Source organism: Aedes albopictus, chromosome 1, assembly GCF_035046485.1.
Source record: "Aedes albopictus strain Foshan chromosome 1, AalbF5, whole genome shotgun sequence".
NCBI lineage: Eukaryota > Metazoa > Arthropoda > Insecta > Diptera > Culicidae > Aedes > Aedes albopictus.
In genome coordinates, this window is record NC_085136.1 from 242,502,181 (window position 1) to 242,526,838 (window position 24,658).

The 24,658-nt window shown below is 43.9% G+C and overlaps 2 protein-coding genes across 2 annotated transcripts in view; one reads left to right on the plus strand and one right to left on the minus strand.

The window, feature by feature from the left end:
• LOC109412274 (uncharacterized) overlaps positions 1-24,658 on the minus strand; it is a 489,623-nt gene that overhangs the window by 383,159 nt on the left and 81,806 nt on the right. The window contains exon 2 of the mRNA XM_062846519.1: positions 5,152-5,181. Coding sequence (XP_062702503.1) covers positions 5,152-5,181 — 30 coding nt within the window. The remainder of the gene's footprint in view (positions 1-5,151; positions 5,182-24,658) is intronic.
• On the plus strand, positions 6,147-7,708 carry LOC109412270 (alpha-amylase B-like). The gene has a single exon (XM_019685920.3). The coding sequence runs from the start codon at positions 6,193-6,195 to the stop codon at positions 7,669-7,671; it is 1,479 nt and encodes a 492-aa protein (XP_019541465.2). The 5' UTR covers positions 6,147-6,192; the 3' UTR covers positions 7,672-7,708.

Genomic DNA, 24,658 nt, shown 5'->3' on the forward strand with positions numbered 1-24,658 from the left:
TGCGTCTAGCCATATTTTCCCACTCCAATGCCGTCGCTGGAAACTGAAGTCTATCTGTTGAGTCCGTCAAAGTCGTCGCGAACGAAAAACCCTCGACTGAAACGCGTTGCCGAGAAAGTAACAGCCCTACCACGAGGTGAGTGTAGTGAAGCTATGAAGGACGTCGTCGAGCTCCTCACCGAACTGGACAACATGGACCGGGCAGCTTTCCTCATCGTACACAAGTAGATGCTGGAGCTTTGTGCCGATGATGAAGAAGATGGAATTCTATCGCAGTTCGAAAGCTTAGTAGGAAATATCGTGGCCCTGAAACACAGCTTGCAAATACAACTAAAAAGGTTGGGCTTTTGTTCTATTCGCCGCGAAGCCACAACTCAAGATGTCGGCGATGCCATTAAACAATTGGCTGAACAAGCTGTTTTTTTGGATGATGTCCACTCATTTCAAAACAGCCATTGCTTCTACGAGTATTGGTTCTGTTTCTGCTCAACCAAATTGACCCATCCTGACCTCAAGGTACATCGCATGAATTTTCCCGTTTTCAGCGGAACTAGACTGATCCTCCTTCTATAACCTCTTTGAAAATGCTGTTCATAGCAACCCCTCACATCAGGATAGCCAGAGGTTGTGTTTCATAAAACTCAACCTGACCGGCGAGGTATCGTTCCTAGTGTCTCATCCGAAGATCGAAACCCCACACAGTGCAACCCCTTCGCAAGGAATGGGTTGGCGAGGACGTAGATGCGGGAAGCTGCGCCGGTCCACTCCCCGGCAAGCCAGCCGGTGGAGATACTGGATGGAACTTGGTCATCATCCAATAGAGAGAAGAAATCGAGGTTGCTGAGCAGCAGCTTGGCAAGATCATCGACTTTGCGTCCACGAAGTCCAACATTAGTAAGGACCAGAAAACGGCTCTGTTGTGACTTCGTAAGTCGAGCATGATCACGTGAGACTCGTGAAGACTGCAAGGGCGACGGAACCAGTGAAAGTAAAGGTTACTACGTCTACCCCTAGGGTTCAGACCCGGGCTATAGAAGGTCACGTCACATTTTTTCACCTACGTTCGCGACACATTCAGTCTTGGCTGATGATGGCTTCGAGTAGTGCCCAGCCTCTCGCGTAAGTCGATCGGCTACCCCACTCGATCGCCCAGGCGTTGAAGTCTCCGCCGATGACCACAGGACTCAACCCTACTAGCGCATTTGTTAACGCATCCAGCATTGCTGAGAACTGATCCAACGGCTACCTGGGTGGGGCATAACAACTACAGTAATACAATCCATTGATCTTCGCTATTGCGAAGCCCTCGTGCGACCTGGAAATCGTTTCCTGGATCGGGAAACGACCGGTTGTACAGATCGCCACTAGCTTAGCCTTATCCGCTACCCAATTCCCGTTATCGGTTGGGATGCGGTAGGGATCAGCTAGCAAGGTGATGTTTGTACTTGATTTCGAGACTGACTGCCAGAGCAACTGCTGCGCAGCTTTACAGTGGTTCAGGTTTAGTTGTGTAACCTGCATTATCGTTTCGAACTTTGACTTCCTCGCCTGCCTAGGCATTTAGGCCTGCCGGTCGTGTGGCCCTTGTTCGCCGTGCAAATCATACATTTCGGTCTAAGTTGCACTCCCTGGCGAAATGGCCTTCTACTCCGCACTTCCTGCAGAGTTTACACCGATCGGGGCCTTTGCATGCCCAGCATGTCCTTGTTCAAAGCACGCCACTGGCGGCTCGTATATGCTGAGCGGGCACTTGTCCTTGCCGACTGTAATCGCATTGTTTGCCTCCCCTACCGGCAGCTTGATCGTGGAAATCTGCGTGCCAGTCGATGCTTCTTACATTCGCGTCCAGCACTTCGGCGTACGTGTCTGCCTCGGTTTTGAAGACCAGCGCGTCGCCCCGTTCGTTTCACCTTTCTCAACTTATTTTTCTTTCCAACCGTAATCCAAGGGTTCTCCTTCCCTTGGTCTGGTTGGCCATCACTCTTCTTGGGATTGGCTTGCTGAGGCTTGGTTTCCCTGTTCCTTGCGCGTTTCGCAACGAGCTTGGTAGCCTGGTTACTCGCGCTGGCCGCTCCATTCTCCCACTTCGGCTTAACGCCCATTTCTGCCGGACGCTTCTTAGGCCGCGACTTATTAGCAGGCTTAGACCATGCAGCTCGAGTCGTAGGGAGGCTTGACCGCTCCGCTACGGCCCCTGCGAGCTGCATGGTTTCGTGCTGTCCGCAAAGAGGAAGCTGTCCGTTTGGGAGGACCGTTCCTCCTTGTTCGCGTCTACGTTCCTCGACCATAGGAGATCGTACTCCTTTTTGGCCAGGGTCAACGATTTGCGGAGCTTCAGCAGGCCCTGTTTCAGGCCCTTACTGATGTTGCTCCGCCCGCTCGTGTAGCCGATCAGCTCATCCAGCTGTTCGACAGCTACCAACATCTTTGGTAGTTCACTCCTATTGCGGTTCAGCGCCCGCGTGAACCGGTCATTCGTGCTTCCTCGGTTGGCAATGTACCGCTTCGTGCGCCACTTGTTCCCGTTGAACTGCCCACCGTGGCGGTTCCACGCTGCACTCTCCGCAACTCCATTCTCGACCACGTTGTTATTGTTGATGGATTTCATGTCTGTTGGCTTCCCTTGGAGCCGATATCCCTTACTGTAGATGAAGTAGTCGCCAATGATCCTGGTGATTATCTATGCAAGCAGAGAGGCCACCCGAGGGTTGGCCCAGGCCCTTATGGCCCTTATGGGGACTGGGCTCAGAGCCGGATCAGCGTTAATTAGGAGTGTTTATCTGAACTTACTTCCACCCAGTTAGTTGCCTATACAGATCAGGAACGTTGTGCATATAGTTACCTAAGCGTGTACCAACTCAACAACCAATTACTAAGCATAAGAAGGTTAAACGTGCCGTGGCTCCAGGGAGGAATTACCGCGCCCACCACCCCGAATTTATATCGACGGTGATGAAATCGAGACGGTTGAAGAATTCGTGTACTTGGGCTCACTGGTGAGCGCGGACAACGACACCAGCAGAGAAATTCAGAGGCGCATTGTGGCAGGAAATCGTGCTTACCTTGGATTCCGCAGAACTCTACGATCGAATAAAGTTCGCCGTAACACGAAGTTAACTATCTACAAAACGCTGATTAGACCGGTAGTCCTCTATGAGCACGAAACATGGACACTACGTGCAAAGGACCAACGCGCCCTTGGAGTTTTCGAACGGAAGGTGTTGCGTACCATCCACGGCAGAGTGCAGATAGAAGACGGGACTTGGAGAAGGCGAATGAACCACGAGCTGCATCAACTGCTGAGTAAACCAACCATCGTCCATACCGCGAAAATCGGGAGGCTACGGTGGGCGGGTCACGTCATCAGGATGTCGGATAGCAACCCGACTAAAATGGTTCTCGAGAGTCATTCGACCGGTACAAGAAGACGTGGAGCGCAGCGAGCTAGGTGGGTCGACCAAGTGGAGGACGATCTGCGGGCCCTACGCAGAGTGCGGAACTGGAGACAAACAGCCATGAACCGAGGTGAATGGAGACGGCTACTATGTACAGAAGAGGCCACCCCGGCCTTAGCCTGATCGGTAAGTAAGCGTTTTCGCACAATGCGTGACCGCATGCTTGCCACATGCAGAGAGGACACAACTCCGGACAATCTTGTCCAGAGGATGTGTAGGGATGAGTTTGGCTGGAACGCCGTTTCAACGACTATCACCCATATCGTCTGGGAACTACAAAGGAGGTGGCGCGTGGACTCGGAGAATGGCTAGTCCAGATGCAGTACAAGAGGTGGTCCAGGGGTTCGGAGTCGGCTTCGTAGGTCATACCGGTGCCCTGCGGTCGAGATCGACCCTTACAACGATTAAGTGGCCGCGGAGAGGAAGTCCTGGTAGCGTTGCTGTCGTGGCGTCGGTCTACTGGGTTGGATCCGAGCCCGCGGTTGGAAAGGGGCCCCCGGTTAGGTGGAAGCTCTTCTGTCAGCAACCTTCTGGTGCAGTTGATAGGGCCTGAAGAGTAGTGATACCCTTCCCTTCAGCATGTCAGGTCTGGTTGCACGAAGGCATCAGTTTTTGATGTCAGCAAAATAGTTGGGCGCAGTCGTGGGGTTGACCCTGTCCGTCTTCCAAGGACAAAGGGAGCGGTGAGGACCACTCGGGAAACTGGCTAAGCGCCAGCATGCTACCTTGGTGGACTCCCCAAAGCGAGTCATCAATGTTCGTGGCTGCAGGCTACGCAGCTAACATTGAGGATACGATGTTAAAGGGTGAGTCGATAATTATTGTGCCATTTTCAAACTAACGTATTTTTTTTTCCTACTTCACCAAAATCAACCAAATTTTGTACAGTTTCTCCTTAGAGTCTATTGTTTACATAAAATGAATTGAGCAGTTATCAGTGAGATTCCGCTCGATATAGAATAAATTTAGTTCACAGTTCTAAAAAAGATGTTGTACAATCACATGCTAAAATCTAAAATCATGGTATAGCGCCTTGGAACAATTGATGATTATACATTATCGGATCATCTTAATGTTCGTCAATAGGTTTCAGGAACGGTTGTCAGTGAAACATAAGCTTGGAGCTGGGTGAAAACCAGGCACGATGCGCATAAACAAACCAGAGAGCTTTAATTATTTGTTGCAATTTGAACCTGAACCTGTCCACATGGAGGGCGTTAATTGAAAATGTCGTGAATTTCACTAAAACGCATCCTAAATTTACACCTACACCAAAAAGTTGAAATACATACATATACGAAACTACAGTAAAAATTTGGTTTCATTTCGTTAACTGTAGACAATTTGCGAATCGCTTGAAGGTAGGGTGGCACAATAATTAACGACTCACCCTTTATCCTCTCTCTGAAGCAATGCCTTCTCAGTGGTTCCGGAGAGACGTTGTCTAGTGGGTCGAGAAAAGAGTAGGCAAGAAGACGGTTCTTAGCCTCACACTATCTGGACCACCCTGGTCAGGTTTGTGTGACCAGGGCCCAGGGGATTCTAATCCTTCTATTTTTACGGCATCCAAGATACGTACTGTCGCGTGTCCTGTTCAATAGATGACGATTTCTAGATAAGTTCAGAAGTGCTGTTCTGAGACGCCTCAGAAAATTGCTCACTTGGTTATTTATCAGAAAGGAAATACGATACTTACAGAATTTACAGCTGCATCCTTTACATGTGCCTGAAAATGGAAAGAAATAAAAATAATTAACGATTTTTTTTATTGGTAATTTTGCTAACAACTTGTACAGTCAGCTCAAATCGATGAATCCAACTGAACCTGCCGAAAAACCTCCCTCAGGCTGCCACAGGCAGTTTCGAAGTAAATCCCCCTCGTGTCGACAGCAGGCCAGTCACAACAACATTTCGATTCTGCGAAAATGGAAACCATCTTCCAAAATCGCGATTGCCGTCGGCCAATTCTGCTACCGTAAGAAACCGACAGACGACGATGACTTGATGTGCCAATGAAACGTGCCATCAGCGCGCCGATGAAATACCTTCACTAATCCGATCAACGAGAAACCGAGAGAAAAGGCGGGAGAAAAGCGACTGAGCCGGGCGTTGCCATTTTGCTAAAAATACTCTTCCACACTAAGTTGTTGTTGAGATTGGAAAATTTTCCGCCTTCTAAGTATAAGGATAATAATGGTGTTGTGGTGTGGCCTGTTGATGTTCCGATGGGACTTGAAGAAGTGAATGAGCAGTCGTTGGAACTTAGGTATATAACTTTCTCGTAGCCACCTGAGCATAATATATACAGGGATCTGCATCATCACTGCTGTAACGCACGCAACACGCAAAATCGGATCAAGTGTATTTTATTTTTGTCTGTGACTGGAAACCACCCAAGTGTTCCAAGTGCATTTATAGCCCTAGGTTTACGACCTGTGATCCGGATCTAAAGAAAGCTTCCAATTAGGGGGCTAATTACAAGAATTTTATCGCAGTTCAATCAGATATGACTCCCGAGTGATAAAGCATGTACGACTGAACGAGCTTGTTTGCACCTTACCCAACTCAGTCATTCATCAGTTCCATGCCCTATCGAAGATAACCGATATCAGCAGCAGTGTCAAAGTGTCGCACGCACCGTTATCGGTACGAAGTAATAAAACCCGATAAGACGTACAATATAAGACGCAAGCGGTTCAGTGTGCACGCCAGTCACTATAGTGGACGGAGAACAAGGATGAAATTATTGCCAAGCCTCCTAGCGCTGGCCTTGGCCTGTGGCTTGGTGTCAGCCCAGTTCGATACTCATCAATGGGCCGGCCGTAGCGGTATCGTACACTTGTTCGAGTGGCGATGGAATGACATTGCCGACGAGTGCGAGCGGTTTTTGGCGCCGAGAGGTTACGCCGGCGTCCAGGTTTCACCGCCAACGGAAAACGTCATCATCTCTGGACGACCTTGGTGGGAACGCTATCAACCGGCTTCCTATCATCTGAATACCCGCTCCGGAACGGAGGCTGAGTTCGCCAGCATGGTGAGACGGTGCAATACGGTCGGAGTGAGAATCTACGTGGACATCGTTATCAATCACATGGCGGCGGTTTCCGGCACTGGTACCGGTGGTTCCGTGGTTAACGGATTGAACTTCCCTGCTGTGCCCTATGGACCCAACGACTTCAACCCGTGGTGCGAAATCAACAATTACAACGACCGCTATCAGGTGCGTAACTGCTGGCTAGTTGGACTGCCGGATTTGGCACTTGGAAATGATTGGCCTCGTCATAGGGTCATCGATTTGATGAACAAGTGCATCAACTACGGTATTGCTGGATTCCGCGTAGATGCCGTGAAGCACATGTGGCCAGGAGATCTGGAGTACATCTACCGTAATCTGGTGACTCTGAATACCGATCATGGATTCCCGGCGGGAGCTAGAGCTTTCCTGACTCAGGAGGTCATTGATTTGGGAGGCGAAGCGATCTCCAGCACGGAGTACACTCACCTAGGAACGGTCACCGAGTTCAAGCATTCAGCAGAAATTGGACGTGTATTCTACGGACGTGACAGACTAGCTCATCTATCGAACTGGGGCGAGGGCTGGGGATTCCTTCCATCGCACTTGGCGCTGGTATTCGTCGATAATCACGATAACCAACGTGGACACGGAGCCGGAGGCGACAACATCCTCACCCACAAGTCCTTCAGGAACTACAAAATGGCCACCGCCTTCATGTTGGCTCATCCGTTTGGAATCGTTCGCGTCATGAGTTCGTTCTTCTTCGAGCATGGTGATCAGGGACCGCCGCAGGACGCCAACGGTAACCTGATTCCTCCGTCGATCAACCCCGACAACACTTGCGGTAATGGATGGGTTTGCGAGCACCGTTGGCGTCAGGTTTACAACATGATTGGTTTCCGCAATGCCGTTGGCAACACGGCCATCAGCAATTGGTGGTCCAACGGCAACCAGCAGATTGCGTTCTGCCGTGGTACCCATGGATTCGTGGCGTTCAATCTGGAGGGATCGGACTTGAACCAGAACCTGCAGACGTGCCTACCGGCGGGAACTTACTGCGATGTCATTTCGGGCAGCAAGGAAGGAACCAGCTGTACCGGTGGCACTGTGCAGGTGGGCGCTGATGGACGGGCGAACATCCTGATTCCGTTCAATGCGTACGATGGTGTGCTGGCAATCCATATCAACGCTAGGTTGTAAGTTGTTAGAGCAATAAACGATTTTCTTTTTCGTGAAATTTTCTTGAATTCTTTGTTGTTGAAGAACTTCTAAACCTTAGATTTTTTAGCATAACAAGGATTTAAGCGAATCACGCTGGCTTCAGACTATCACAAAACTCCTCCAGGAGCTTCTTCGTAAATTCTTATAGGAGTTCCTCCGATTTCTGTGAAATTTCCACCAGGAAATGTTCTTCCGAAGGCATACCCAGGAGTTCCCCTAGGAATACCGGAAGTTTGCTCCGAAAACTTCGCAGAACATTGCTTAGGGCAATACCCGGTGAAACTCCTAGAGGAATTCCTGGAGGTACTCCTAGAGGAGTTTTCGGAGGAATTCTAAGAGGCAATTTCCGGAGGAACTACTGATAGAATTTTTGCAGAAACTCTAGAAATTCCTCCAGGAAGTCCTCCAGTCCTCCATCCTGGAATTCATCCAAGACGACAAGAACTCACTTCAGGAATTTCTTTAGGAATTCCTCCAGGAATTCCCCAGGAATTCCTCTAGATATTTCTCTAGGGTTGGTTCCTCAAGTAATTCCTCCAGAGATTCCTCCAAAAATACCTCCAGAGATTCCTTCAGAAAATCCTCCAGAGATTCTTCCGGAGATTCCTCCTGGGATTCTTCCAGAGATTTCTCCAGGAACATCCGAATGGAATTCCTACGAGAATCCCTCCAGGAATTCCTCTAGGAATTCCTCAGGGACTCCTCCAGGAGCTTCTGCAGAAATTTCGCCAAGAACCTCCATTAGTGCTTTAAGGAATTCCTCCAGGGATTCCACCATTAATTCCTCAAGGAATTCCTCCAGGAATTCCTGCAGGAATCCCTTCAGCGATTCCTCCAGAGATTCCTCTAGGAATTCCTTAAGCAATTTCTACAGGAATTCCTCCAGATATTCCTCCAGGAATTCTTCCAGATATTCCTCCAGGAATTCCTCCAGAGATTCCTCCAGAAATTCCTCCAGGAATTCTTCCAGAGATTCCTCCAGGAATTCCTCCAGATTCCTCCAGGAATTCCTTCAGAGATTCCTCTAGGAATTTCTTCAGGAATTCCTTCAGGAATTCCCCAGGAATTACTCTAGATGTTTCTCTAGGACTCTTTTTTGGTTCCTCAAGTACTTCCTCCAGAGATTCCTCCAGAAATACCTCCAGAGATTCCTTTAGTAAATACTCCAGAGATTCTTCCGGAGATTCCTCCTGGGATTCTTCCGTAGATTCCTTGAGGAACATCCACCAGGGATTCCCTCGAGAATTCCTCCAGGAATTTCTATAGGAATTCCTCAGGGACTTCTCCAGAGATTTCGCCAAGAACCTCCATTAGTTCTTTAAGGAATTCTTCCAGGGATTCCTCCATTCATTCCTCAAGGAATTCCTCCAAAGATTCCTCCAGGAATCTCTTCAGCGATACCTCTAGAAATTCGTCTAGGAATTCCTCCAGAGATTCCTCCAGGAATTCCTCCAGAGATTCCTCCAGGAATTCCTCCAGAGATTCCTCCAGGAATTCCTCCAGAGATTCCTCCAGGAATTCCTCCAGAGATTCCTCCAGGAATTCCTCCAGCGATTCCTCAAGGAATTCCTCTTGAGATTCCTCCAGGAATTCCTCCAGAGATTAATCCAGGAATTCTTCCACAGATTCCTCCAGGAATTCCTCCAGGAATTCCTCCAAAGATTCCTCCAGGAATTCCTCCAGGAATTCCTCCAGTGATTCCTTCAGGAATTCCTCCAGAGATTCCTCCAGGAATTCCTCCAGAGATTCCTCCAGGAATTCCTCCAGAGATTCCTCCAGAGATTCCTCCAGGAATTCCTCCAGAGATTCCTCCACAGATTCCTCCTGGAATTCCTTCAGAGATTCCTCCAGGAAATCCTCAAGAGATTCCTATGGGAATCCACCCAGAGATTCCTCTAGAGTTTCCTCCAGGAATTGCTCCAGAGATTCCTCCAGGAATTCTCCCAGGAATTTTTCCAGAGATTCCTCCAGGAATTCCTGCAGAGATTCCTCCAGGAATTCTTCCAGAGATTTCTCCAGGAACATCCAGCAGGAATTTCTCTGCGAATTCCTCCAGGAATTCCTCAGGGACTCTCCAGGGAGCTTCTCCAGAGATTTCGCAAAGAACCTCCATTAGTTCTTTAAGCAATTTCTCCAGGAACTCCTCCATTCATTCATCAAGGAATTCCTCCAAAGATTCCTCCAGGAATCCCTTTAGCGATTTCTCCAGAAATTCATCCAGGAATTCCTCTAGAAATTCCTGCAGGAATTCCTCTAGAAATTCCTGCAGGAATTCCTCCAGAGATTCCTCCAGGAATTCCACCAGAGATTCCTCCAGGAATTCCTATTGAGATTCCTCCAGGAATTTCTCCAGAGATTAATCCAGGAATTCTTCCAGAGATTCCTCCAGAGATTCCTTCAGGAATTGTTCCAGAGATTTCTCCAGGAATTTCTCCAAAGATTCCTCCAGGAATTCCTCCAGAGATTCCTCTAGGAATTCCTCCAGAAATTCCTCCAGGAATTCTACCAGGAATTTTTCCAGAGATTCCTCCAGGAATTCCTGCAGAGATTCCTCCAGGAATTCTTCCAGAGATTTCTCCAGGAACATCCAGCAGGAATTTCTCTGCGAATTCCTCCAGGAATTCCTCAGGGACTCCTCCAGGAGCTTCTCCAGAGATTTCGCAAAGAACCTCCATTAGTTCTTTAAGGAATTTCTCCAGGAACTCCTCCATTCATTCATCAAGGAATTCCTCCAGAGATTCCTCCAGGAATTCCTCCAGCGATTCCTCCAGGAATTCCTCTTGAGATTCCTCCAGGAATTCCTCCAGAGATTAATCCAGGAATTCTCCCACAGATTCCTCCAGGAATTCCTCCAGGAATTCCTCCAAAGATTCCTCCAGGAATTCCTCCAGTGATTCCTTCAGGAATTCCTCCAGAGATTCCTCCAGGAATTCCTCCAGAGATTCCTCCAGAGATTCCTCCAGGAATTCCTCCAGAGATTCCTCCACAGATTCCTCCTGAAATTCCTCCAGAGATTCCTCCAGGAAATCCTCAAGAGATTCCTATGGGAATCCACCCAGAGATTCCTCTAGAGTTTCCTCCAGGAATTCCTCCAGAGATTCCTCCAGGAATTCTCCCAAGAATTTTTCCAGAGATTCCTCCAGGAATTCCTGCAGAGATTCCTCCAGGAATTCTTCCAGAGATTTCTCCAGGAACATCCAGCAGGAATTTCTCTGCGAATTCCTCCAGGAATTCCTCAGGGACTCCTCCAGGAGCTTCTCCAGAGATTTCGCAAAAAACCTCCATTAGTTCTTTAAGGAATTTCTCCAGGAACTCCTCCATTCATTCATCAAGGAATTCCTCCAAAGATTCCTCCAGGAATCCCTTTAGCGATTCCTCCAGAAATTCATCCAGGAATTCCTCTAGAAATTTCTGCAGGAATTCCTCCAGAGATTCCTCCAGGAATTCCACCAGAGATTCCTCCAGGAATTCCTATTGAGATTCCTCCAGGAATTTCTTCAGAGATTAATCCAGGAATTCTTCCAGAGATTCCTCCAGAGATTCCTTCAGGAATTGTTCCAGAGATTCCTCCAGGAATTTCTCCAAAGATTCCTCCAGGAATTCCTCCAGAGATTCCTCCAGGAATTCCTCCAGAGATTCCTCCAGGAATTCCTCCAGAGATTCCTCCAGGAATTCCTTCAGAGATTCCTCCAGGAATTCCTCGAGAGATTCCTCCAGGAATTCCTCCAGACATAAATCCAGGAATTCCTCCAGACATAAATCCAGGAATTCCTCCAGAGATTCCTCCAGGAATTCCTCCAGAGGTTCCTCCAGGAATTCCTCCAGAGATTCCTCCAGGAATTCCTCCAGAGATTCCTCCAGGAATTCCTCCAGAGATTCCTCCAGAAACTTCTTCTGAGATTTCTCAATTGATTTCTCAATGAGTTCCTCCAGAAATTAATGCTAGGATTCCTCCTGAAAATTTTCCAAGGATTCCTCCAAAGATTCCTCCAGGAATTCCTCCAGAGATTTCGCCAGAAGTTCCTCCAGAGATTCCTCCAGAAATTCCTCCAGAGATTTCTCCAGGAGCTTCTCCATAGATTCCTCCAGGAAATCCTCCAGAGATTCCTCCATGAATCCCCCCAGAGATTCCTCTACAAATTCCTCTAGAGTTTCCTCCAGGAAATCCTCCAGAGATTCCTCCAGGAGTTCCTCCAGGAATTTTTCCAGAGATTTCTCCAGGAATTCTCCCAGGAATTCCTCCAAGAATTCTCCCAGGAATTCCTCCAGGAATTTTTCCAGAGATTTCTCCAGGAATTTTTCCACAGATTCCTCCAGGAATTCATGCAGAGATTCCTCCAGGGATTCTTCCAGAGATTCCTCCAGGAACATCCACCAGGCATTTCTCCACGAATTCCTCCAGGAATTCCTCAGGGACTCCTCCAGGAGCTTCTCTAGAGATTTCGCAAAGAATCTCCATTAGTTCTTTAAGAAATTTCTCCAGGTAACCCTCCATTCATTCTTCAAGGAAGTCCTCTAGAAATTCTGCTAGGAATTCCTACAGAGATTTCTCCAGGAATTCCTCCCGAGATTTCTCCAGGAATTCCTTCAAAGATTCCTCCAGGAATTCCTCCAGAGATTCCTCCAGGAATTCCACAAGAGATTCCTCCAGGAATTCTTCCAGAGATTTCTCCAGGAATTCCTCCAGGAATTCCTGCAGAGATTCCTCCGGGGATTCTTCAAGAGATTTCTCCAGGAACATCCACCAGGAATTCCTTAGGGACTCCTCCAGGAGCTTCTCCAGAGATTTCGCCAAGAGCATCCATTAGTTCTTTAAGGAATTCCACAGGGCCGGATCTAAGGGGGGGCCAGGGGGGGCAGGGCCCGGGCCCCCACAATAATCAATTTCGGTTCAAGTACTGCTCAAAAACAACTAAAAACTGTATTCCTCATCGCATTTGTACCTCCGAAGGGCCTCCACAACTGCTCGGGCCCCGGGCCCCCACAATCCTTAATCCGGACCTGGAATTCCACCAGGGATTCCTCCATTCATTCCTCAGCGATTCCTCCAGCGATTCCTCCAGAGATTGCTCCAGGAATTCCTCTGAAGTTTCCTCCAGGAATTCTTCCAGAGATTCCTCCAGAGATTCCTTCAGAGATTCCTCCAGAAATTTCTCTAGAGATTTCTCCAGGAATTCCTCCAGAGATTCCTTCATTGATCCCTCAATGAATTCCACCCGGGATTCCTGCATGGATTCCTCCTGAATTTTTTCCTAGGATTCCCTTATAGATTCCACCAGGAATTCTTTCAGAGATTTCTCCAGAAAACTCCTCCAGGGATTCCTCCAGGAATTCTTCCAATGGTTCTTCAAGTAATCGCTCCAGGAGTTCATCAATAAATTCTTCAGAAATTCCTTGAGATTTTCTTCTAGGCATTCCTCAACAAATGTCTCCAGGGATCCCTCGAGGAATTCCTCCAATTTATTTTGCTGATTTTTTGTGCTGGAAGCTTTTCAAAAAAGTTTGTGTGTACATACTGCTTCAAACATCTGGATTCAGTTTTGCACTGTTGATTGATTACATCTTCAAAAGAGCTGTTTCATTACTTCAGCTTTCATCATCATGATAACAACAACTAGGACTGAACAACTTCCCAACCTCACCCAAAAAAAAAACAACTATTCTCAAATAGACCTCATCGGATTCGTTCCACCCAGGTTGTTCAATGGAATCCATTCCAAAGTGAACAACAGATTTTCAAAGGACTTCGAATACAATCATCATAATGGAACCACCCACCTAGAGCACCGAACGGCAGTTTTCAGTTTGATGAGTTTCGAGCACAGTTTGATTCGGCTCGGAACTTTGCTGATTACCGTGAACGTGAACCCAGCAGCAGAATAGGGCTGAAAGCAGCTTTTGTTCCCGGCCTTCCTTTGCGCGTGTGGGAGTTTTGCTCCTTACAAAAGAAATTTCCTCCGAAATCTCAACAGAGCAATTGATTACCGTCGGAGAAGTTTTCGCCCGGTTCAATACACGGTTGGCTGTCAAATCGTGACGGTACTAGATCCACGTTGTCGGCTTCAGGGTCTAGCGCTAGCTATGAAGCTCATTTCTCCAGACCCGATTCGATTCGATTACGCAGATGAAACGGTTGACTGGAAGAAGGTGCCTGCTGGTGTCGCTAATGTTATAGGATTTGCTTCGGAACGATATCCCCACGATGCCCAGAAAAAAGCTAGCATTGAAAGACTATATACGGAATGGTAATGGGTATGTTCAGCTTGATAATGGCTGTACATTTCAGATTGTTATCAAATACTTCCAAAAGAAATGCGAAGGCCTGCATCGAACATTGTATTTTTTATAGATACAATACCAAACTTTAAATTTACTATATGTTATATGGTTTCGTATCATAAATTCTGCTGAACGAATTAAAATTTACTTTTAATACAACCGAACATATTTTATGCACAGTTTGATGATACGTGCGTTTTAATTAGCCGTAGAGAAGTGGAACCATCTCGGAAGGGTCCTATTTTGGGCACTTTTCTGCTATAACATAGCCAATTCTGAACCAATTGACACAATTTTTTAGAAGGCGATGAGATACGTATAGTATCTAGCCGTATACATAATTTCAAGTCAATTGGTTTGGAATTGACTGAGTTATAGCGAAGAGTGCCCAAAATACCGGTCGCTGCCCAAGTGGTTCGCTACCCTATATGAATTTGATCTCGGAGTTTTCATCATTAACCATTTACCGTATTGTTAAACAGATAACAGGGATGATGCTTTAAAAGTTATTTTGGATTCGTATTGCAGTTTACAACACAGTCTATTGTATGTCTCAAGAATATTTCAAACCCGGTAGATCTATACAACGGAAAGCCCTCTAGCTCTTGGAATGGAATGCATTCATGTGCAACCTGTTCGTTCACCATGGCATGGCTTTGTTTGCTTTACACTCATCTATATATCGTTACGGCCATTGTTCAGTTCATTTAATTTCTGCTGGGTTCCCTATCGCTGGAACGATGATTTCTTTTGAGGGGGAGTACACTGTTGAACAGTGGGTTATATGGGGCAATTCCATTCATCCGTGTGTTAAATAGTAGAACTAAGGGATGGCTTTGGGGGACAGGTTCGTTCACAGAGCGGAACTCATGTAGAACCAAATCTTTCAAGCAAATGAACATTGTGAATCTTTACAAAAATCCTGCTGAACGATTAGCATTACTAGTAGCAAAGCGTTCGATTCCACTTTGAAGTATGTAGACAGTAGAAAATAGTAGCCACGGTAGTTAGCTAAGGTACATTACGTACACTCCGTCCTTATTTTACGTCCACTATCGGGGGGGCGTAAATCAAGTTGGACGTAAAAAAAATCACAGTACTTACCTAATTTCGTCAAAATACCAATGTTAGATGCAAGTTTACCTTCTCCATGTGTTCAGCAAAGTTTGAGTACTGACCAAGGGCTATCGCGTGTGGCCATTCACTGTACGAAATTTTGACCTCAGATGGCAACACTGATCGATCTACATAAAATAGTCCATTATCTGGGGGTGTTGCTTCAAGGCACCGGTAAACGTAGTTACCAAGTAAAGTTTTAGACTTCCCTAACTCGTGATCCAAAGCAGATAGAAAAGTGCCGTCTTCGGCAAAGTTGTTCAGAAGAATAAGAGCATTCTGTTGATTTACCAATTAGTTGGAGATTTCGCCGCTAGGTGGCGCTAGTTATCAAGTGAAGTTTTAGACTTTTCTATCTCGCGATCCAAAGCAGATAGAAAAGTGCCGTCTTCGGCAAAGTTGTTCAGAAGAATAAGAGCATTCTGTTGATTTACCAATTAGTTGGAGATTTCGCCGCTAGGTGGCGCTAGTTATCAAGTGAAGTTTTAACTCGTGATCCAAAGCAGATAGAAATGTGCCGTCTTCGGCAAAGTTGTTCAGAAGTATAAAAGCATTCTGTTGATTTACCAATTAGTTGGAGATTTCGCCGCTAGGTGGCGCTAGTTATCAAGTGAAGTTTTAGACTTTTCTATCTCGCGATCCAAAGCAGATAGAAAAGTGCCGTCTTTGGCAAAGTTGTTCAGAAGAATAAGAGCATTCTGTTGATTTACCAATTAGTTGGAGATTTCGCCGCTAGGTGGCGCTAGTGATCAAGTGAAGTTTTAGACGTCTCTAACTCGTGATCCAAAGCAGATAGAAAAGTACCGTCTTCGGCAAAGTTGTTCAGAAGAATAAGAGCATTCTGTTGATTTACCAATTAGTTGGAGATTTCGCCGCTAGGTGGCGCTAGTTATCAAGTGAAGTTTTAGACGTCTCTAACTCGTGATCCAAAGCAGATATAAATGTGCCGTCTTCGGTAAAGTTGTTCAGAAGTATAAAAGCATTCTGTTGATTTATCAATTAGTTGGAAATTTCGCCGCTAGGTCGCGCTGGTTAACAAGTTAAGTTTTAGACTTCTTCAACTCGTGATCCAAAGCAGATAGAAAAGTTTTTCGGAAGTATAAGAGCATTCTGTTGATTTACCAATTAGATGGAAATTCCGCCGCTAGGTGGCGCTAGTTAACAAGTAATGTTTTAGACGTCTCTAACTCGTGATCCAAAGCAGATAGAAATGTGCCGTCTTCGGCAAAGTTGTTCAGAAGTATAAAAGCATTCTCTTGATTTATCAATTAGTTGGAGATTTCACCGCTAGGTGGCGCTAGTTATCAAGTAGAATTTGAGACTTTCTATCTCGCGATCCAAAGCAGATACAAAAGTGCCATTTTCGGCAAAGTTGTTCAGAAGGATAAGAGCATTCTGTTGATTTACCAATTAGTTGGTGATTTCGCCGCTAGGTGGTGGTAATCATCAAAGTGTAGAATTAGCAGTAGTTAAAATATACAAAAAAAATTAAAAAGGGAGTAAAAATGAGCTTTTGTTTTTTGGTTTTGGTACTCGTGATTTGTCCACGCGCAGAAGTCGAAAAAAGCTATTTCAATCACCGCACGGTGTCAAAATTTCGGTTATTATCGAACATTCATGTACCTCGGATTTTCTTCGAAAATGAATAGTATTTTGGCTATATATTCATAATCGGAACACTAGAAAATATTTCATCGGCGAAAATTTTTCCATACATTTTGTATGGGACGTTTTTTGGGCTAAAATAGTAATTATTGATTTTTGGTATGGAAAATACCCTAAAACTCATCTAACTCAAATTTTCCCCGACAGAATATTTTCAAATTTTGCATTTATACATTACAGCCGAAATTCTAACGTTCTATGAAGAAAAATCCGAGGTACATGAAAGTTCGATAATAATCGAAATTTTGACACCGTGCACCGTGTGAGTATCCCGGTGAAAATCAATTTTTTGAGATTTTTCATGTTTACATTTCTTAATGGTGTAGTTACCAACACGCATACGAAATTTTACATAGCGATCCGATCTGGAATTTGGTAATTGACCGATGAGAAACATGCTCATGAACAGGAAAAATGGACGATATTCAAGACTTCCTTGCGTGGCGTAACTCGTAGCTCTCGGATGCGATTTGTAATCATGTGAGTTTTTTTTTCCAGTGACCGAAGGATCTGAAAAGGAGGCCCTCGTAACATATTTTTGTGTAACAATGCACTGCAAATGAGGTGCATTACAACATTGTCGAACATTCGAATTGCCTATCTCACACCTGAATTGGTATTTTTAACTTTACAGTGGGGACCCGATTTTGTCTACCCCCGATTTTGTCAGCTTTTTGACCCGATTTTGTCAGCCTTTTTTGAAGTAAAAAATAAATTTGTATTTCATTCAGAATTTCCATTTTATAATCATTATTAATGCAGTTGATGTCTTTAGGCGTCATAGAAAAATTAAGCAATGAACAAAACTCGTGTAACTTTTGAAAACGGCCAAACTTTTTTTTGCAAACTAACACATTGAGGCAATTTTAGGACCAGACCCTCGCCAATGTTTTAAAACAATACTGTTTTAAATTGATAAAAGATTCCAGCTCTCTCTCTCTTCTTGGCGTAACGTTCCAACTAGGACACAGCCTGCTCCTCAGCTTAGTATTTTATGAGAACTTTTACAATTTTTAACTGAGATCCCCCACAGCCAATGTTTATTTTGCATTTGTACATAAATCGTGTGGTAGTTAAGGAAATGTCTATTATGAAATGGATTCTGAGCTAACCGGCAATCAAACTCGTCACCCTCAGCATGGTTTTGCTGATTGCACGTGCGCTTATCACTAAAGCGCTTAAAGACTTTTCTTCTTAATTTTCTCTGGAACAGAACAAACAATAAACGCTGCCTGTTGTTGTGATTACAAGTCAACCCATTTACTTCTTTCCGGTATCTCTGGGATTCCTCTAGGTTTACTTGTATGGATTGATCCAGATAGGCTAACATTTGAAAAGGGCGCAACAACCATTTCGAATTTTTGCTTCTCCCTTCCTTCTGAGCACATGGCTCATTCTTCATGTAATCTCTGACCAGTAACAGATAGAGCAGATTCCTTTCTATCTGATAACGGGATAAGTTTGCTTAAATAAATTGAAATACGCCCAGACGGGGTGGAAGAAGATGAGACATGCCATGGTTGTTCCGCCCTTTCTTACATGTTGGTCTAGATTTATTATGAGATTTGTATTGTAGATTTCCTGCATGGATTGCTTAAAAAATTGCTGTAGGAATTGTATTCAACCTTTAAGAAATTAGAGATGGGATTCCCCCAAAAATTGTTGCTGCGATTCCTTTAAGAACTTTTGCGTGGTTTCTTGTGAGAATTTTTGCTGGTATTTCACCAAGAATTATGCCGGAAATTTTTGAAGGAATTCTTCCGGGAATTTTATAACGATTCATTAAAGTGTGTCTCTTCAAGATTTTCTCAGGCATTCCTCCTGTGGGTTACCCAGAAGCTTTTCTTGAGACTTGTTCTGGAACTCCTGCTAGGGTTTGCTGATATTCTGACAGCATTTTTTCTCAAAAATTTTCTACATGAACTCCTACAGCGATCTATCCAGGGGATTCTCCAAGGATTTCTCCAATAATTCCTCCTACAATTGCTACGTGGATTTATCCAGGGATTTCCCTAGCGATTCTTTCAAGACATCCTGCTGGCATTTCTCCATACATATATGTTTGGATAGTCCTGGAACCAAGGATGGGAACACTCACTTGCAAAGAGTTACACTCACTTTTCTCAGCTTAGAAGCGCGCAATCATAAAACAATGTATGGACGACTTTTTCCTTGTGGTTTTGTCCAAAAGTTTGCCGAATAGAGTAGGGGTCGCACACGCATACAAAAGTCGTGACAGAGCTGCAAAGGCAACTCTCCACAAGCTGAATGTAAATTACACTCACCTCGTGGAGAGTCGCTTTCACAGCTCTGTTAGGACTTTGGTATGCGTGTTCGACCCCTACTCTAATCGGAAAAGTTTTAGATAAAACCACAAGGCAAAAGTCGTCCATAAATCGTTTTTTGATTTCATGCTTCTGGGCTGAGAAAATAGCAAGTGAGTGTAACTCTTTGCAAGTGAGTGTTCCCATCCCTGCCTGGAACTTCTGCTGGAGTTCCTTCAAGAAATTTATGATACCCCCAGGTTGACGAACTCCTGTTTAGATTCCTTCAGAAATTTTTGCTGGTATTCCTGTAGGTCTTTATCCAGTAATTTCTACAGGAACTCCTGTAGTGATGTATTCAGAGAATTCTGTAGATACTTCTTCAATAAATCCTATATGAGTTACTACGTACTTTAGTCCATGAATAAATCTACGGATGGCACAAATTTCCCAAATGGAAGAGAACGTGCCCCCGGAGCCACCCTACTGATGAATAAATCTAGCGATTTTCCTAGTGATTTTTTCAAGAATTCCTCTTAGGGTTCCTTCAGGGATCCTTGTAAGAATTTCGTAAAATGTTCCTCTATTAATGCCTTCAGTAATTACTCATACAAGAATTCCTGTAGAGATTTCACTATGATTCCTCTGTTAAATTTCTCAATTGGGCAGCTTCAATTAATTTCCCGGGGTTCCGCTTCAGATTTTTCCAGGGTTACCTCTTGGTATTTTTTTTACGAAAATCCCTTGGTATTACTTCTGAAATTCCTTTAAAAAATTTTGTTGGAAACTCTTCTGGAATTCATGCTAGAATTTAACAATTCATTTCTGCTATGGTTTCTCCTTAAACTGCTCCAAATATTTCCCCAGTACTTTTTTCCAGGAATTCCTCCATGGATTTCTCAAGGAGATTTCTTCAGAGATTGCAATAGGGATTCTTTCAATGACTTTTCAGAAAATGCTAAAGAAATGCTTCTAGAGATTTCTACGGAGATTGCAGTAACGTTTCTTTCAGAAATTACTTAAGGGTTTTATCTGGAGCTCCTGTAATTTTGCAGAAACTACTTATGGGATTCTTCCGGGAATGTCTTGAGGGTTACGTTCCGTATATCCTCGGGTGGTTTCTCTATAAATTTCCCCGAACATTTCTTCCAAGATTTCTCCAGAGATTCTTTAGAGATAAGGCTCTGGATATTAAAGTAGAAAGGCAGCGGAAACGTAGCCAATTCGGACAGTATGAGTGTCTATACTTGTCAATCAGATGTTGTCATTTTCATCCGTTGACAGCTAAAATTAGATGTTATGATTTAAACTGCGCTAACCAATGTCAACCGTCTTTTGTAGACCACAATTTGCTAAGCTAGGAGAAGGCTGTGTTCCAATAGGGATGTTATGACAAGAAGAAAAAGAAATAAAAGATTTAATAGTTCTGCTGTAAAATAAGCACTGAATGTTAACTTTGCCAAATAGCATTTTCTCTGTGCCCTTAACACCCTTTCGATTTTTTTTTACCAATTTGGCAATTTTAGACCCTATATGTTACCCCTCCACCGCGTAACTATTTTTGAAATAGAAATTTTAAAATTTTCTATGAAGCGTCACACAGCGCTGGACCCCCCCCCCCCCTCATTGGCGTTACGTTATATTTGAACGAACCCAAAGCGGACCCACCCTCCACACCTATCTCCGTCTCTGACGTGCTCAGAATAGTTTTTCATGAATAAAAAAATGATTTTAAAAAATGTCCCGATTTTTTCAGCCCAAAATGCTACCAGAGGCTGACAAAATCGGGTCCTTACTGTATCTAAATCTGCATGGTCAGTGTTGCTAGTAATAACAGAATTTTTGTATCACAGTGTGAAATAACACACTGTAAATGAGATGCACTACAACATTGTCGAACATTCAGATTGCCTATCTCACACCGGATTTGAGAGATTGAGCTTTATATAAATCTGCATGGTTAGTGTTGCCAGAAATAACAGAATTGTTGTATCACAGTTGGAAATAATGCACTGTAAATGAGGTGCACTGCAACATTGTCGAACATATGAATTGCCTATCTCACACCGGATTTCATATAGTGAGCTTTTTCTAAATCTGCATGGTCAGTGTTGCCAGTAATAACAGAATTTTTGTATCACAGTGTGAAATAACACACTGTAAATGAAGTGCACTACAAAATTGTCGAACATTCGAATTGCCTATCTCACACCGGATTTGAGATATTGAGCTTTATATAAATCTGCATGGTCAGTGTTGCCAGCAATAACAGAATTTTTGTATCACAGTGCGAAATAATGCTCTGTAAATGAGGTGCACTACAACATTGCCGAATATTCGAACTGCCTATCTCACACCGGATTTGAGATAGTGAGCATTATTTAAATCTGCATGGTCAGTGTTGCCAGCAATAACAGAATTTTTGTATCACAGTGCGAAATAATCCACTGTAAATGAGGTGCACTACAACATTGTCGAACATTCGAATTGCATCTCACACCGGATTTGAGATGTTGAGCATTATTTAAACCTGCATGGTCAGTGTTGCCAGCAATAACAGAATTTTTATATCACAGTGTGAAATAATCCACTGTAAATGAGGTGCACTACAACATTGTCGAACTTTCGAATTGCCTATCTCACACCGGATTTGAGATATTGAGCTTTATATAAATCTGCATGGTCAGCGTTGCCAGCAATAACAGAATTTTTGTATTACAGTGCGAAATAATGCTCTGTTAATGAGGTGCACTACAACATTGTCGAACATTCGAATTGCCTATCTCACACCGGATTTGAGATATTGAGCATTATTTAAATCTGCATGGTCAGTGTTGCCAGCAATAACAGAATTTTTATATCACAGTGTGAAATAATCCACTGTAAATGAGGTGCACTACAACATTGTCGAACTTTCGAATTGCCTATCTCACACCGGATTTGAGATATTGAGCTTTATATAAATCTGCATGGTCAGCGTTGCCAGCAATAACAGAATTTTTGTATTACAGTGCGAAATAATGCTCTGTTAATGAGGTGCACTACAACATTGTCGAACATTCGAATTGCCTATCTCACACCGGATTTGAGATATTGAGCTTTATATAAATCTGCATGGTCAGTGTTGCCAGCAATAACAGAATTGTTATGTCGGAGTGTGGAACAATGTACTGCAAACGAGGTGTACTACAATATTGTCGAAAATACACTCAGAAATAAAAGTATACACGAAATTACTATTATTTATGCATTTTGTATCCGCATCTCTCTCACTCTCTTTCTGTTTTCATGCTATCTGGTGCTTCGCCTGGGTTGACGAAACACTTCTCTTCAACCCAGGCTAAACGGCAGATAGCATTAAAACAAAAAGAGAGTGAGAGAGATGCGGATACAAAATGCATAAATAATAGTAATTCCGTGTATACTTTTATTTCTGAGTGTATGAATTGACACAATATTGTCGAAAATATGAATTGACAATTGTTGTCCTTTCAAACTTTACAGAACATTATTTGTGTCTATTTAGAAAAACTATTTGATAATTTGAGCAATGATTGAAATGGACGTTAATCTAAATTTTGGACGTAAAAAAGTGGACGTAAACTAATTCGGCATAAAAAAAAGTGGACGTAAAATAAGGTCGAAGTGTATATTTACTTGTACAACATCACAATTAGGATAACACATAGGGAAGTGGAACCATCTCGGCAGGGCTCCTACACAGATCGAAAAAAGAGTGTAAAGTTCTGTGACATATACATAATGCACATAATTGGAGCGTGGGATATCACAGAAGTTTACATGACATATCATGCAAAAGTCATAAAATATCATGTATACTTCCATTATATGTCATGTAATTCAGCATGGCTCTGAGTGTTTACATGACATATAACACAAATTTACATGATATATCATGTAAAACATCATAACACTAAGTTTACATGACTGAAATGAAGTTAACATGACGTGTAAATCTCATTATTTTTATCTGTGTACTTTGGGCACTTCTATGCTGTAATTCAGACAATTTCGAACCAATTGACACAATTTTTGGAAAGCGGTGGGATACGTATAGTATCTAGCCGTTTTCAAAATTTAAAGTCAATTGGTTTGGAATTGACTGAGTTATAGCGAAAAGTGTTCAAAATACCGGTCACTTCCCAAGTAACCCGCTACCCTAATGGCACGATTATCGGTTTGTGACTGCCGCTCCCCATCCTTGATCACGCCCAATACTCGTTGGATCACATTCCACCTGTTCCACCCATCGCACTCTACGACTTCTTGTGCCAACCGGATCAGTAGTGAACACCAACTTTGCAGGGTCGTTGTCCGACATTCTTGCAACATGCCCAACTGCACACCGTACACAGATAAAAATAATGAGATTTACACGTAATGTAAACTTCAGTTTAGTCATGTTAACTTAGTGTTATGATGGTGTACATGATTTATCATGTAAATTTGTGTTATATGTCATGTAAACACACAGAGTCATGCTGAATTACATGACATATAATGGAAGTTTACATGATATTTTATGACATTTTACATGATATGTCATGTAAACTTCTGCGATATCCCACGCTCCAATCATGTGCATCATATGTCACAGAATCTTACACTCTTTTTTCGATCTGTGTACCCTTCCAGCTTTGGCCACCTTCTGAATGCTGGGTTCGCCGTAAAGTCCTAAGGCGCTGTCCATAAACTACGTAGACTCATTTTTGGCCATCTCAGAACCCCCCCGTCCCCCTCGTAGACTTTTGTTCATACAAAACTTTCGAAATTTGTATGGAGCGTAGACTTTGGCCAGACCCCCCCGTCCCCCCCTAAGAGTCTACGTAGTTTATGGACAGGCCCTAAAGAGCTCGTGGTTAATTCTTCTCCGCCACACACCGTTCTCCTGCACACCGCCGAAGATCGTTCTTAGCACGCACATGGTCCATGTCTCGTGTCCGCAGAGAACCGCCGGTCTTATTAGCGTTTTGTACATGGTGCACTGAAGGTGGCGTGGTAACAGATCTAGGAGTACGTGCGCAGGACGAAAGATTTTCAGCCCCTGACCTCCAATTGGCCAAGAGATTGATGAGGAGGTTAGCCGGTTGAAAAAGAAAAGCCGGTGGAGCAGATCAACTACCAAGCGAGCTTCTAAAATACGGAGGAGAAGCACTAGTGAGAGCACTACACTGGATCATTACCAAGATTTGGGAGGAGGAAGTATTATCGGAGGAGTGGATGGAAGGTATCGTGTGTCCCATATACAAAAAGGGCGACATTGCGGGAACTATCACGCGGTCACACTACTGAGCGCTGCCTACAAGGTACTCTCTCAAATTTTATGCCACCGTCTATCATCGATTGGCTAAAATATAAACGACTCATAAAAAAGTGATCATTTTCCGTAACAAAATCAGAAATTGCCAATAAAGAAGTAGGGGTGGGAGCAATAATAAACTATAAAATTTCCATAAACAAATCAAAAAGTGCATAAATAAATCAAAATTTCCCATAAATAATTGATTTTCGAGCAATAAAAAACGTCGGAATTTCCACGAATAATTCAATAATTGCAATAAATTACTATATTTTTTCCACCAAAACAGTTAAAATTTTCCATAAATAAATCTGATTTTTCC